Raw genomic sequence first — 17,306 nt, forward strand, 5'->3', positions numbered from 1 at the left:
CTTCTCGGTCTTCAGATACTTCTCCACAGGGGGAGACCTGGTCCCCATCGGATCTCTCGCATCCAAAATCTGCAGAATGACGTCAGAGGAGTCTATAACTTTGTACAGCTCGTTCCATATCCTCCTACTCTGTCCCGCTTCCATGATCCACTCTCTGGGAGTATCCTTTACCCCAGTGTCTTCGCGAACGAGGTCATAATCCTTGGAATCCTTCTCTTTGTTGTAAGTATCTTCCTTCTCCTCCGCAGACTTCTTTAACTCGTCGTACGACGTTATCGTCAAATTTGGTCTCTTTCGAATCTTCTTTGGACCAAAGACATTTTCAAAGCTCTCCGTATCTAACAAATGCACCCTTGTGTTTGCTGCCTTTTGCTGAAGCAAAGTTACAGGCAATTGAGTCGGTTTCATGACAACTTTATAGGGATCCTTCATTGCGGTTCCCAATTCATTCTGGAATTTTTGCAGAGCGTTCTGCGAGATGACTCTGGAATTACCAAACCATCTCCTAGATGGTTCCACCCGGGACATAGTTCCAGGAGTGTTCCAGCCTTGGAAGGGCGCTGGGCTGATGATCTTTCCAGAACGATTACGTTTCGGTTTCTGATTGCGATACATCTGCAATCTTTTAATTGTTGCCTTTGTCCGAACCTTAGCCACTCCTTTCAATCCTTCTGTAGGACGTTCAGGATTCATGCTGTGCCCTGAACGATTAAAGCCCTGCTTTCGCGGGGCTTTAGTGGTGCCATGTGATTTAGCCATTGTGCCTGTAAAACATAAATATCTTTAATATGTAGAATATACAATACATGCAATTATTACATATATAAGATCACATTTTATATATAGAAATAATTTAATAAAAAATAAAATATAAACATTTTTTTCATTATGATTTGTGCCTATAAAATATAAATATTTTTAATATATTTAGAATATACAATTTGATACATTCAATTATTATATATATAGATTACAGTTTACACATAGAAATATGATTTAATAAAAAGTAAAATATAACAGAAATTTGTTTTATGATTTGTGCCTATATAAAACACAAATATTTTCAATATATAAAATATACAACAATACATGCAATTATTATAGATCACATTTTATACATAGAAATATAATACAATAAAAAATAAAATATAATAAAAAAATTTTTTATTATGATATAATTAAAAAAAGAAAGTAATAGTATAATATCTTTTTCAAAGTCATTTTTGTACTCATTTCTTTTAAGATTGAGATTCATTCATACACACACAAAGGGTTCAAAGAATTTTAGTTTAAATATTAATTTTAATTTTTGTAAAAATAAAAATTAATTTTAAATTCGACAACTTTATCAAGTCTCAATACTATCTGTCAAATATATAAATATATAAATAATACCTCCTAAGATAAAATCCTAATTATAAAATGAATACGTCAGAGGTTAGATCAGGTTAGATTCACAACATGTGCATCCTCGTATTTGGACATAAAATCATAGAATGCGCTCTGATCGCGACAATTTTTCGCGCATGCGTGACAGAAAAACAGGAATGTATGATGTTAAAAACATATAGGCGCAAAAATCTTGAAGTCAGATTAAATAAAGTTATAATAAATAATTAAATATATATATATGTTTTGTTTTAATTAATATGTATTATGTAATCAAAAATTTAAATAGAAAATTAATTTAAACATTTTTAAAAATTCTTTACGGGCGATCGATGAACTTTGATAAATGATGACAGATAGATAAAAATCTAGAATTAAAAGTAAATATATATATATGTTTTGTTATAATTATAATATTTATTGTCTGGTTAAAAATTTTTAAATGGATAATAAATTTAACGTGTATTACATAAAAAGAATTTTTTTACAATAAGCAACCCAAATATAGCAAAATGACGTCATTAAATGTTAAAATGACGTCATTTTGACGCCTAATGACGTCAGTTTGCTACTATTGAAATATTAATTGTTTAGTAAAAAATATAAATAGGAAATTAAGGGTCGGCAGGCGACATGGTGGAGACGCCTATCGGCCGGCCGGGAATTACGGATTCTTATTTTCCAGATATTAGCGAAAATATTGAATGAATCTTATTAAATTTAGGATATTCTTAATCAGTAAGCTCATTTGTAGTCCTCTAAAGAGCTATTTTATGAAAAAAAGATAAAAATAAAAATTTTTAATAAACTTGGGGGAATGCACAGCTAGGAACGGGTAAGGTTGGGTTAGCCGCGAGTCCGTATTTTATTTATTATAAATTTTTAAGAGCGAAAATGTAAAATCCGGCCTTTTAGAGGACTGCTTTATTATATAAAGAATATATTAAAAAAAAATTCACGAAGTTATGTCACTTATTTTATGAAATATCTGGACGATAAGATTCTCACTAGATTCATAAGGAGCAGGGGAAATTTCTGTGGTAACATGCTGACTGCTTGACAAGGAGAGAGCATCATTCCATCTTTGTCTCTCTTACATCGCATATGTAGTAGCGTCCATGTAGGTACAAACACTAATACGTGAGCACACGGATGCAAATATTGAGAGATAATGTCAGCAAAAAGGCTATCATATTATTTTTATTTTTTTGTATATGTATGCATATGTAAATAAAGAACAAAAATAAAAACTATTTTAAGATGACATTTTATAATTAATTTTCTATATGTATTTGCATTTTATTAATATGTATTACATTTTTGATATGTTTTTAATTTATAATTTATATAAACATAAGTATGAAATAAAAATTGAAATAGTTCTGAAAATAAGTATATTAATGATAAAATTATTCAAAACAATAAAAAAATTAAATTTAATATTTTTTAGTGTTTGTACCTACATGGACGCTACTACATATGCGATGTAAGAGAGACAAAGATGGAATGATGCTCTCTCCTTGTCAAGCAGTATTAAAAGCCATATTAAAAGCTCTAGCTTCATTCAATTAATAATCCAATATAATAATCAACAATTATTTTTATATAATATATAGTATTTTTAAATATTTTTAAATATTTAAAAATATTTTTTTTAAGATTAATTGAGGAAAAGAATATTTTAAATATAAAAAAATATTTTAAATATTCTTTTTCAATTAATTTTTAAAACAAATTTTTAAAAATATTTTTATATATTCAAATATTTATTATATTATATAAAAATTATTGTGAATTATACTCATTGGAGTAATAATTATTGATTGAAGCTTGTTATGGCACAAACTGAACATCTTGTACATTGTCTGTATAATATTTTACTTATTTATAAAATGTTTTTTATAAATAAATGAAATATTATATATATATAATATATAAGATTATAATATATAAGATTATTGATGTTACATTGTATAACTCTCATTTCTTTCTCTCTGCTACATAAGTACTTATGACGTGAAAGAACTTACGAGTAACGTATGATGGCTCAATGCAAGAATATTTAATCACGTAAAAAACTTGAGTTCAAATATATCAATATCAATTTTTTTATAATATATTGGAATATAGAAAATCATAGAAATATATTTTTTATATAGGCGATAAACTTAAAAATTTGATATTGAAAATATTTTAATCATTTTACAACTACACATACTATAAATATATAAATGCAAAATAATTCCGTAAATAAATTTCAAGTAATAAATCAATTGCACACATGCACACAGCTGGTATGTAGATTTTTATTAAATTTATTTTCTGAATTATTTTACACTTATATATAGTGTATGTAGTAAAAATATTTTCAATATATTAAAAAATTTTTAAATCGCCGAAATATATTTTTTTATCATTTTTCTATATTCTAATATATATATATATATTATAAAAAAATTGATATTGATATATTTGAACTCTAATTTATATACTGGATGATATACTGAACATCCTTGCATTGATTATACATTACTCAACGTTCTTTCACGTTATAAGTATTTGGAGCAAATTATACAATAGCATCAATAATCAAAAAGAAATCAAGAATATAATCAACATATCCCTTATATAATATATATATATATATATATATATATATATATATATATATGTTATATATATACGTTATGCACATATGTGCATAACCATATATACTTCCAAAAAGTGGGTGCTTATTAGTCTTGCTACGTTACTGCTTTCTGCTACGGAAGGCCAGAAAGCATTTTCAGGCGGCATCTCGCGTATACCGGCACGGTAGATGAACAAGGAGAACACGTGATTATCGGTCCTTGTCTCTCTTACGTGCGTCCGCGTGAGCGATGCAGTTGGTGTATGTACGTGTACAGACATACACCACTACATAAAACCCGAGAATTGGTTTCTCGGCGTTGGCAACACTGAAACCGGAGTTTCGCGTTGTCACCGCACGAGGTCTCCAATATCAATTCGGAGTTTGCCTGGGTGTACTGCCGACCCTTAATATACAAATTTTTTAAATATGTTAAAAAGGGCGATAATTGCGCCCGTATGACGTTTGACGTTTGACGTTTGCGCATGCGCAAACCGTCCGCCCGGTGCGCTTCGAACGCTGTTAACTGTCAATGACATATCATATAGGCGCTGGAAAAATTGCGTTCGCTACCATAGAAAATAGAATTAATTGTGTATTTCCATTTATTTCGTTCAAATATCTTATTTTTCCTCTTTTCCGAAATTATACGTTATAAACACCCTGACGTTTGATCAACACGTGAATCTTAATCCACCTCCCGTCCTGTGGAAGGGGTTATGCCGGGTAGATTTTCACGCGTTTGTAGAAACGAAAGAGAGAATGGACGAGGCAGTCGCTACACCGCCTACATTTAAACGAAATTTCTTCGAGCGAATCTACTGCGTGGAATTGTCACCGTACGAATGGTCGCAGCACTTGATCTGTATCGCCCTCGCCAAGGAAATTGTCGTCGCTACAGTTAGATTTCAGGTTCGCGATGCACATATTTTTTTCGTATTTTGCGATTTAATTATTTTATTTCGTGATTTTTCGCCAGGTTCTGTCAAATTGCCGACTCGCGAGTTAAATATATATGTCAAGAAAAATATTTTTGTTGTAAAAAAGTATACATAATAATTGCAATATCATACAATAACGTTAATAGAATTCCTTCTTTCAAGAAAAGTTTATAATATATGTAAATATATAAATAATATATATTATTACATTATTAATACAAATATATAAATATATATAGATATATTAATAATATATATATAAATAATATATATATAAATAATATATATAAATAATATATATAAATATATACATTTTTAGGATGAAGATGACGCAGTGGAGGACATGGCGTACAATCCTATCAAGACGTTCCACCACGATACCAGACCTCACGCAGTTGCATGGAGTCCGGAAACCTCCTTGAGTGTTGTCCCTAAAATTCTGACATTTTGTGTCGCTGGTGCAGATTTTAAAATAAGATTGTACAATAGTAATTTGAATGACGTTAATGTGTATGAGGTAAGAATACTTGTGGAATTGTATTGATTTATACCTTTGCGAAATTGAATGTGACAATAAATGAATTTTGAAGATTTTAGAAGGGCACAAAGATTACACGAATGCAATTTCTTATGAACCAGAGGGTGAATTACTAGCATCGGTTTCCGACGATCATACGTGTAAATTATGGGCGATTAAAGAGGATCAGAAGTGTGTGTCTACATTTTTCTTAACGTCGCCTGGTAGCAGTGTATGTTGGCACAGCGAAGAATCTGGCAAGCTTTTAGTAGCAGAGAAGAATGGCTTGATACGTATGTATAATGTCAGAAGTCAGCAAGCGATTATGTCTCTCGATTCTGGGGCTGTTCCCTTGATTGCGGCAGATTGGGCATCGAATCCTTTAAAAGTTGTATCGATGGCTGCCGGAGAATTATTACTCTGGGATGTATCCAGACCGAGGTAATAAAAAATTTTATTTGAAAACTATACAGGGTTCAGAATATTATTTTGCAAAAGTATTTAGTCAGAGTTAGTTTTTTTTTTCACTGAAAAAGGACCTAGTTGCAGTTAACAGTTACCGATTTTGAAAAATAACATGTTACAGTTATAATAACTTAAAAAGTTACGAATCGTTCATTTTTAGTTATTTTTTTGCAATAACTATATTATATTTTAAATATAATAATCTTATTTCAAACTTAAATATAATAATCGTATTTCAAACTTTACTAAACTATTACATATTTGATTATGTGCTATATTATTTTATAAGCAATAAATTACAACTGTTTTAAATTTAAAAAATAAAAATATATTTAATATATTAAATTAATAATTTGTAATAAATTGCTTCTAACACAACAATTAATATTATTTACTTAAAATAAAAATTATGGGATTTAGATTATTCAGTTAAAAAATTCATAAAATATTAGACAGTCGTAACTTTCTGAAAAATTAGACAGTCGTAACATTCTGAAAAATTGTTAGTCCTAATTTTAAACAAACTAACTATTAAAACGTAACTATTAAATTAGTTACTAGTTACCAAAAAAATGCAACTAAGTTAAGTTACAGTTATAGATGCAGAAAAAGAAACAAAGTTAAGTTATAATTACCAAAAGAAATATCTGTAAATGTAACTTTGTTACAAGTAACTAGTTACTTCTCCTGTTTTATTATATGCATTTATTGAATTAATTTTATTCTCGTTTTTAATTTTAGCCGGCCCCTTGATGAACGGACGCTTCATCTGGAAGGTGGTTTAGCGGTGAAATTCTCTCACGCGAATGAGAATCTGGTAGCGAGTATTGGTTGGCCAGATAACTTGTTGAAAGTTTTCAATTTCAAAACCAAACAAGTGATATTGTGCGGGAAAGTCAAGTTAGTTGGCGGTATGACATGGCACTACAAATTGCCTTATGTCTGTGCTGGAAGTGATAGAGAACTATTTTTTTGGAGAGTAAATGTAAATTAAGATACATTAAACAGTTTTATACATAAAAAAGAAATTTTTTCAATTCTTTAAAATAAATATTTAAAAGCCGCTGCCATATACGATAACATTATATCATTATATAATATTGTATTAGTTATATATAATTTCTTTTATATTATATACTCTAGTATTTCTCTACATTCATTATTTTGGAAAAAATCATGACTTATATTACATCTGTAACAGAATTAATTAACATTTGCTAAGATAAAATTTTTTATGTAATAAAAAATAAATGTATTTTTATAAAATGTACTTATAAGATTTCTTACATCTATAATATCAACGAATTAAACTTTGAATATTATATATTAACAAATATAATTCTGAACGTTATATTTTTTTGATTAGATTTTTCAAAATGCTTTATAAAATACAAAATTTCTTTTGTAAAGTTAATATATTTAGAAATATGATTATACAAAATTGTAACATCAACAAAAAACATTAGAAAATGATTGCTATGATGAAAGTTGTTTAAAAAAATATTAATAAAATATCTATTTTTTATATAAGCATATAATAAAGATTTCTCGTATTAGTATTCTTACTATCAGTTTGCTATACTAACAATAATTTGCTATCATAATTAAATTTGATAATAAAACTAAGTTTGATTTATGAGTCGACACAATCACTCTTTTACTTGTAACTTTTTATTGTATTAACAAATCTGCTTATAAATACTAAATTGGGTGTCCGGTAAGAGTTGCCTCAACCGTCGTGTGCAGGTAGAGTAAGTTAAACCGAATAGGAAAGTTCTCTACCGTTTTGCGATTTTCGCAATAATTATTGAGTTATTAAATAAAAAAGATCGGCCAATCCACGTGAATAGAAGCGCGCGACGAGAAGAGACGTCTTACTGTAACACGATACACGGCGCGCCGCAAAGCGGAAGGAGGAGCGAACGATGACTGTCTACGAATTGTATTCGAGAAATCTTCGTGTATCGTGTTACAGTAAGACGTCTCTTCTCGTCGCGCGCTTCTATTCGCGTGGATTGGCCGATCTTTTTTATTTAATACCTCAATAATTATTGCGAAAATCGCAAAACGGTAGAGGACTTTCTTATTCGGTTTAACTTACTCTACCTGCACACGACGGTTGAGGCAACTCTTACCGGACACCCTATATATATATATATATATATATATATATATATATATATATATATATATATACTTCTCACATTTCTTTTCGGAAGCGTATTTGCTCTGTTCATACGCTTACAATTATTTTGACAGCTTTCACTTACTACTAAAAATCCTAACTTACTACTAAAAATTTATCCAAAATATTTAAATATCCGCCCTATATTATAAAATAGTATTTGATTATTACTCTAGATGAATTAGCACGTTACAGGAAATCATTATGTAATAGGAGTAGAAAAAAGGTGTGTTAGCGCTATACATATCGTATATACAATATTTATATATAATAATAATTATTTACAACATTTACAAAATTGGAGATGTCTTGTATAATAATGACAAGAGTAGATACATAGACACAAGATAATCTTTTGTATCTTAACTGTCAATATAAACTGAAAAAATAGTTTTTAACTCTGATTAACAAGGTTTCAATGTTTTCTAAACATTTTTTTTTATTTGACATTATGTGTATAAATAACTTATGTATATCGAAGATATCAAAATTTCCCTTTAATACCTATTCTTTTAACTTATATAGATATCAAAAGAAATTGAAACTTCCCATACAGCACCGATAGATTGCAAAAATATTACAACAATCTTTCACTGCAATATTGCAATATTGCAAATTCACTGCAAAATGTTGCTACATCATTGCTGTTGAATTGCAGCAATGTTAAAATGTCCGCTTTTTGGAAGATTGCAACAAAATATTACAAGAATATTGCAATATGTTATGAGTTTGCAATAATGCATTGTTATTGCAACCATAAACTAATGTTGCATATACAGATATATAAATGTAAATAAATCATTAATGAAAATACGTTGTAGTTAATTTATATATATTACAATATATAAATTATAGAATTTGGATTACATGCAATATTTCCGAAATATTAATGTCATGTTGCTACAAGTGTGCTGGAATTTTGTGCACTTATATCTCTGCAATGTCATTATAATGTTGCATTGCAACTTGCAACATTGCAACGTTGCTGCAATATAATTGCAATAATCTGTGCTGTATGGGTTTGTAGAAAAGAGAAAATTATATTAGTGAAACAATAATTTATATATATATATATATATATAATATCTTATTATATTGAAAAATTAATAATTTTCTAATAATTATTATTTAATTTTAATATAATATTTATGTATAATATTACTCTAAGAATGTCCAGTTAAAAATTAACGATAATATTCTAATTGATTTGTACATTTATCTACATTCTTAAAGGCCTATATATAGGAAAAAATAAACAAATTAATATAAGACTATCAAGACCTCGCGCAGTAAAAAAGGCGCAAACAATATTATCGTTTATTGTATATGTTAGTATTTAAATTATATATTTTTTGACATTAAATATGTACTTATATACGTTTCGGCCTTTTGTTTAAATATTTTTAGAGAAAGAGAACATTGTGTTTCTTCTTTTCGATCTTTGTGTTTCTCGGTCACAAGAAAATTATATGATGAGAAAAAGTATAACAGTCTTTTTGACAGTCTATGTATTTACAATTTAGAAAGTGGATACTGTGTGAAAATCTCTACTAGTGTACATATAAAATTTGCATTTGTACTCTCTACAATCGATATACGCGTAAGAACAGCATCGCATAATATAGATTTTACATATAATTTTTAAACAGGGAATTATACGAAAATAATGCATCATCATTCTTAGTTACGACGTTTGAAGTATTGAATTTATTATCAGCTTTAACTGCACTTGCGAATAATTCTGATGGACAATCGAATCCAAGAAGTTTTGGCAAAGAAAATTTTTGCAGAGGTAACTGCTTGTGTATTAATGATATTGTAATTAAATTTTTTATAATTAACCTATTGCTTAATGGAACATTTTAAAAAATATATCTTTTAAAAATAAAATAAATATAAAGTAAAAGTTATATTCTAATAAAACGAAAACAGATAAAAAATGAATTTAATATACATTACAAAGACGGCTACAAATTAATTCCATTTGATTAATATAATTTAATTCAATTTAATTGATTTCTTTTCATTAAAAGTTAAAGAAAATTATGTTGAAAATAAATTTGTCCTGTTTTATTGCCGACTGGACGAAATCTTTTTGATTCGTTTTTACACATAACAATAATAAATAAATATATTATGAATATAAATACAATAAATATAATGTATGTATATTATAAAAGAAAAATAAAGAAAAATAAACCTTTAAAAAATACATATAATTAGCATGTTTGTTTCGTTAACTTTATTATTTCATTTTCTATCGCCTAAATCCGGCATATATATATATATATATATATATATATATACATATATATATATATATATAAATATTATAAATATTACCAAATAAATAATGTATTATTTATATGATTACAATGTCACGCGTCAAATCACAAATGACATTTTAGTTAATACTTTGTATTTTTAAAGATTTTTTATTTTGAAATTTATTAACAATATAACAGCCCTGTTTAATGTAATTTTCAAAAGTTTATTAAAATATTTCTTGTTCCAATTTTAGATAGTCTTATGCAAAGAAGTTTTATGAACAGGAAGTTGATAAACAAGAGAAATCTGAAATGAATAAACAGAAAAATCTTCCAAACTATATAAAAATAGGAAATGCATATGCGAGACTTATAAAAAATACTGTATCTGAAATAATCGAAAAACATTATTCTATCAATAATTCCATAAATAATAAAACGGGTTTTACAGTAGTATTTAATTTTCAAAAAATTATAAATAAAATAAATAGTTTCGTTAATGATATTGTGAAGTTTAATTATATCTGTGATGAAATTAGAGCTTTGCTTTACATATCTCCCAGGTAAGATTTAATATAAATTATAAAATAATTATGAATATCATAGAATAATGTGAATATATAACTGTTTTAGAATAACTAATTACGATCTTACGGAAAGATATTGCATCGAGAAAATATTACGCTATGTGAGGCAACGTTCGGTAAAAGAGAAGTGGAAGAAATTTAAACAACAATCCAAGCACACCATTATAATCGAGCAGACTGCTACTTTTGTAGCCAAATGGCTTCAACCGGAAAAGGAAGTATCTTGCTCGTACATTAAATCATCATTAAATACCATCGCACAAGATGTATTGAGTCGCCTAAAACAAAAACATCCTAATCATAAAATATTCTCCGAAAACGCTACACACAAATTTAGCTATACATCGTATATTGACAAAAATATCTACGATAATTTTTGGAACCTAGAGGAATCAACTCAGATTTTGGATATACTCGAAGAACACATGTTTAGAGAATTAAACTTTCGACCAAGCGAATCGAACGTCAAAAAATTGGAATATAGTTGTATAGATAATGTAAGTTTATTATAAATAATAATATATAATATAATTATTGCCAATTATATATTGTGAACATATCCATATATGTGTGTTTAAATAATTAATAAATTAATTAACAAATAAAATAAATAATTATAATTAACATAATATTAATGATAATTAATAATGAAATATTAATTTTTGAATAAATTTAAGTTATTTATATTAAAAATACATCTTTTTTTTCTATCTCTAATTATTTTCCGTATTATAATTTCCATAACAGGTCTTAAAAAATAAATATGGCCATAAAATTATTTTATTAATAATATATCAAAGTGTAGCCAGAAGACTTGGTGTACGATGCGATATAAGAAAATATCAGGAACGTACATTTATATTTTGGAAACGTAAATATATGTAAGTATAATGGATTATGAATTATTTAAATTTTTCGTTATATTTTTACTTTTATACACAGACACATGTTGTACATACATGTATGTATAACTTCATTGTTTTTAGGCTAGAGAGCAACTTAGAAAATGCAATGTTCATTATTAACATATGTGATAAATCCTCGGGTTGTCTTAACAAGCAACAGTGTGATTCAGAACCATCTGAAATAATAACAGCTAAAGAGGTTGGCAATTACTTATATTTAATTTATATTAATTTTAACACTCTTAATTATTAATACATTTGTAACCTCGGTAAAAATAGGAGTTATTGAAACACACTTTATAAGTAAAAAGAATATACATTTCTCAATTTTTCTTTCATAATCATAGCTTTGTTCATAGGTATTATAATTTCTTTCATCTTTCAGTTACTACTAGAAATCCTGCAAACATTTGAGGATCCGCCCTTTTATAATAATTCTTTGATGATTGTGCCATATGAAGTATTACGTTATAGAAAATCATTAAATTCCTCGATTGACCAAAGTAATAACCATGTAAGATAACACATGTTAATATATAATAACGATAAATATAAACTTTTTAGTAGTATTTTCTTTCACATAACACATCCAATTATGTACAATAAATCATAATTATCTATAATTCAATTAATTTAACTTGCTATATAAAAATACATTTAGAAGTTACTTAAAAACAAATATTATTTAAAGTTTAATATTATACATATTTTCCAGGATATAATATTTCATCCTTCTGTTATGGAAAAAAGGATAGATCAAAGACCTAATAAATATGCAGTTGGAATGATCGTAACACATAATGAATATGAAGATGAGTGTAATGATATTAAAAATGAACATAAAAAAAATATTGCAGGTGTAATAATCGGATGGTACATAAACGGCCACAAAATTAGGTTAACCGGAAACAAAGTATGGCAATCTCGTATGCGTTTCAATATTTGTTGTAATTTTGGGGATCCAAATGATCTAACACATTATGTAATTCTTACGGAAAAGAATGAAATGTGTTGCGTAAATGAAGGTATGGATATCAATTAAATATATTGATTTAAAATTACATTTGTATAGTATTCGCGTCATCTCTTTTACACAATATAAAAAGATTGTTTTATTTACTATATTTATTCTTTTATTATAGTTATTTTATTTATTTTAGTTATTATATCTTATTTATTATATTTCTAATGTTTCATTAATTATTCTTAGTCATTGATTTTTTTACGTTTTTTTTAAATTTAGGCGCTCTGACTTTAACATCTAAATGGATCGAAAACAGCGAAATAGGTCGATATTTTTGTAAATTCAAAGACACGCATTACGTGCCAAATAAAATGATGGAAAAACTTTATCCGCACAATGTCGCTATAATTAGCGAAAGAAACAATATATAAAATATAGTAAAAAAATTGATTACTTATGTATAAGTGCAAACACAGTAATTAAAGCGCATATATTTTTTGGTAAATTATTGCATATGTAATGTTATATCAAAAAGAAAAGCGTACATTTCCGGTCTTTTTTTTTTGAGGGGAGGGTCGTTTTTAATGCAATTAAATGAGTAAATGTTACAAAATAATATAAAAATAAAATTACTTATTAGTTATAAATGTAAATTCGGACTGAATCCTCTTATATAATCTGAATAGTGTAAAAATGTTTAAATGCTGAATTAAAAATATAACATGTATTTTCAAGCTGTATTACATCCCTATATACGAAACGTATAACTTACAAATCGATCAAACAATCACAAACATCTAATAGTATAAATTACATTATTAAAATATGGAATATACAAATTTTTATCAAATTATACTGAATTATAAAAAAACTATACAATTATTTTATATAATATTTTTGAATATCTTATTACATAAAGAATACTGTATACAATATCAGAAAAATTCTTAAATTGCAAAATAATATAATCTGTATGGCTGTATAATTATTTAATTATGTTGTAAATAAATATTTATTAAAGTATTATTTTTTTTAAGTATTATATAAGTATTTTATAAGTTTTTAGAATTTTTTATATAAGAATTTTTAATAGTTTGTGTTTACTATAGTATTTATAAGTAAAAAAAGTTGTTATATGTAAATATCTGAAATCTAGAGATTTGCATAAATTAAAATTGTAATACTATAAACATAAATTATTATATAAATAAATCGCTAAGTCAAAATATTTTAGCATTTAAATTTTATAGCTTCATACCACTATGAAAGAGCAGACTAAAGCTATTCGTTAATTAATATATATATTTTTTAATGTCTTAATATTTTATTTCAAGCTGTCACATTTTGTAATATTTGAAACAATTAGAATCAATTAAAAAGCAACAATTAGAAACTTAACTGAATAAAGGCATATATGTTCAGCGACATATCGAGATCTCTATATCAAGTTCACTAATAAATAAATCTGATAACGTTTAAGTATTTGTATCTTTTATTAAATAAAAAAAAGAACCAGGCCTTAAAATTATTAATTTTAATTTTAATATTGATGGTTTACTCTTGCTTGAAAGTAACAATATTGTAAAATAGTTTTATTAGTGGAAAAGGAAGAACTAGTGTTGTTAATTTCTGCTCTGAAAAATTTATCATTATATATATATATATATATATATATATTTTTTTTTAACATTATATAAGAAATTTAATATAAAAATATATACAATAAAAAATGTACAGAATTTGTAATTAATCTTTAGCTATACCTGACAGGGACTAAAAGTGCTACCCTGCACACTTTTTAAACTGATAACCTTTTTCCACAAAGAGGCGGTTCCGGATAAGATAAAATTCTTTTCGGTTTTCCAAGTCCAAATAAAAATATAAAAATATAAAAATATAAAAATATAAAAATGTGCAGCACTTGCAGATCGCAATAACATTTTTTTCATATGTAAAACTACTTTTTCAAATTATTAAAATATTCTTAATGCACTTTGATTGTATACATTTAACATTTGTATTTAATTTTATAAAAACATAAATTATCATTTTTCCATACCATTTTGAATTTATGCCACATCTAAAAGTTTTTGAAAAATACTTTATTATCATTTTCTATACGTTTATATTTTATGTCAAAAGTCACAAGTTTTACTATTTCTAAATAAAAGCAATTTTTGCCAAATTATATATATACTAAATAAACAAACTGTGTGAGAATAAAATCGAAATAGGATACAATTTTGAATATAAATCGTGACTTTTCGATGAACTATCGCAATACATCAAACCAGGTGTGACAACAATTGTTGTGAATTTATATTACGAATTTTTTTGAAAAATTAAAATATTCTATAATTGATAATTATATAATAATTATTATATTTCTAATTCCCGCTCATATATTATGTTATACATAAAAGGTCTCAAAATTTTTAACAAAGTTTACTTTATCAAATCTCTCTGATAGCACACAATAGAATTTTTATTAAATATAAATAAAATATTTATCTCAATACTCCTTTATAATAATAATCATTTATTTGAAACTAATAATATTGATTTAATATGAAAAATATTTATTGTTTGATGTAAGAAAATTCTTTTCAAAACAGAAAAATAAATATTTATTTGTATCAAATGAATGATATATATAGCAGTCTATAGAAATAAAAAAGAATATTTCTTAATTTAATAATTTTTTCAATGCGGTGATACTCTTTTATAATTATCAATTTTATTATTGGCAATATGTGAAACATTAAATATATTTTAATTGTGTAAGTAAAAATTAAATTATCATTAATTTTAATTTAAATGTCTGAGGAAATTATTAATCGATTCTTCCTTCCTTTTTACAGTATTTTATTAATGTCACAATTACGTAAATAACAATTAAAGTATTAAATCAGCCATAGATATCTATTAAAAATACGTACTATAAATTTATACACACAGACATGTGTTTAGTCTAATATTTATTTTCTTTTATGTGTAAATTATAATATTTTTAAGTTTTATAGACATTTTATTTGATATATTTTTATGGGTCGAAAATTATTTTAATATTACGATTCCTGAATTAATTAAACGTAATTATATGCGTATATTACATAGTAGCTTCCTTTTCATATTCTAATCGATGAGCTATAGAAATATTTTAAGATATTTTAATTGTTTTCTGATTCCAGTATAACGGATTCCTATCTTTTTTTGAATTATTTGTTCATGCTGCAACATTGTTGTACAAATTTAATTTTGCTAAAAAATATTCGACATTTATCATTAAGAATAATAAGAAACGATAAATAATAGAGAGGCAAATGAAGATGATTTTGTAATATTAAAACTCATCGATCGGAAGAAGCACATGTTAGACGCACACTTATTGTAAACATTAACTTGTAACAAATGTTTTAAAATATTTTCTCTTTTCTATTTTTGCTTAAATCTCTTTTAAATATAATTGTAAGTTACAATTTAGATTGACACATTTTGCAGTATTTTTAAATCTATTAAAAATATTAGCAAGGAATGTTAAATTATGATATACAATTTTAAAGATATGCAATATATTATTTTATAAATATATATTAATATTAGGATTAATATTTTATTTAAATAACTTTTTAAAATTAGAATGTGGATTTACATGAGAGAGAGAGAGAGAGAGAGAGAAAGAGGGAGAGAGAGAGAGAGAGAATTGTGTCATGTTATTTATTGTAAACTAAAAAATGCTAATCAATCACAAATTCTACATAATTAATAATATTAAATATATAAAATAATTAATTTCTGTAATAATATATAATTCTACTTCAAACAACATCGCAAGAACATCAAAATCTTAATGCATGCAGTTATAATGTTTTGTAAATATAATTTCATCCGATCGGTATCGGATAGTAATACATCAAAATAAGTACTATATAAAGCAGTAAAAGAAATAGTACGTCCAATATAAAAAATTATTTATATGAAGTATGTCTACGTAAGCAAATCTGCAATTTTTTTTCCACCGATTAGAAGAAAAAATTTTCAGAATACTGTCTTTGTCTTTCGATTTGCTCCTTGCGAATATTAATCCGGCTTATAATTTGGTCATATAAGTAATCCTTATCTATCACAGTGTTATTTATCTCAAACAAATAGTTTTATTAATTATAATAAAAAATTAAATAAATATAGTAATCTCATTCCGCATTCTGAAAATCTAATATATAAAACAAAGATTTGCATAATGAAATCAACATACTGCTTATATAGCAAATAAAACAAATATAAAAATAATATTCAGAAATTAATAAGATAGAACAATATTTCATTTTCTTTCGCTTTCCATAATAATATTTGTTAATTTTACCTCCTTTATTCGATGTCTTCTAAATTGATCTTTTGTGTTATTTACTTTAATTACGTTAGTTTCTACAATACTTACAGAGTGTCCTTCTATTGAC

General features: G+C 25.9%; 3 protein-coding genes across 4 annotated transcripts in view; 2 read left to right on the forward strand and 1 right to left on the reverse strand.

Moving 5' to 3' along the window:
- Ns2 (nucleostemin 2) overlaps positions 1 to 1,482 on the reverse strand; it is a 2,983-nt gene extending 1,501 nt beyond the window's left edge. The window contains exons 1-2 of the mRNA XM_029310856.2: positions 1,396 to 1,482; positions 1 to 764 (exon numbers count right to left, since the gene is read on the reverse strand). The exon at positions 1 to 764 is cut by the window's left edge and continues 1,501 nt beyond it. Coding sequence (XP_029166689.1) covers positions 1 to 759 — 759 coding nt within the window. The 5' untranslated portion in view covers positions 760 to 764; positions 1,396 to 1,482. The remainder of the gene's footprint in view (positions 765 to 1,395) is intronic.
- Positions 1,483 to 4,713: 3,231 nt separating this feature from the next.
- On the forward strand, positions 4,714 to 7,157 carry Nup37 (nuclear pore complex protein Nup37). Its single transcript, XM_029310849.2, has 4 exons — positions 4,714 to 4,930; positions 5,279 to 5,476; positions 5,550 to 5,917; positions 6,683 to 7,157. The coding sequence occupies exons 1-4, from the start codon at positions 4,781 to 4,783 to the stop codon at positions 6,933 to 6,935; spliced, it is 969 nt and encodes a 322-aa protein (XP_029166682.1). The 5' UTR covers positions 4,714 to 4,780; the 3' UTR covers positions 6,936 to 7,157.
- A 2,388-nt stretch (positions 7,158 to 9,545) lies between these two features.
- Positions 9,546 to 13,679, forward strand: LOC114937417 (F-box only protein 21-like). Of its 2 annotated transcripts, XM_085488001.1 has the most exons (9): positions 9,546 to 9,726; positions 9,811 to 9,918; positions 10,648 to 10,956; positions 11,027 to 11,477; positions 11,728 to 11,861; positions 11,967 to 12,084; positions 12,271 to 12,399; positions 12,601 to 12,910; positions 13,129 to 13,679. In XM_085488001.1, exons 3-9 carry the CDS (start codon positions 10,706 to 10,708, stop codon positions 13,278 to 13,280), a joined length of 1,545 nt encoding a protein of 514 aa, XP_085344127.1. In that variant the 5' UTR covers positions 9,546 to 9,726; positions 9,811 to 9,918; positions 10,648 to 10,705; the 3' UTR covers positions 13,281 to 13,679. The 2 variants fall into 2 exon arrangements, with proteins under 2 accessions (XP_085344127.1, XP_085344126.1); XM_085488000.1 differs by having other exon boundaries at positions 9,546 to 9,918.
- Positions 13,680 to 17,306: the final 3,627 nt, after the last annotated feature.

The sequence above is a fragment of the Nylanderia fulva genome, unplaced genomic scaffold (assembly GCF_048542155.1).
Source record: "Nylanderia fulva isolate GAGA-0341 unplaced genomic scaffold, ASM4854215v1 Scaffold60, whole genome shotgun sequence".
Taxonomy (NCBI): Eukaryota; Metazoa; Arthropoda; class Insecta; order Hymenoptera; family Formicidae; genus Nylanderia; species Nylanderia fulva.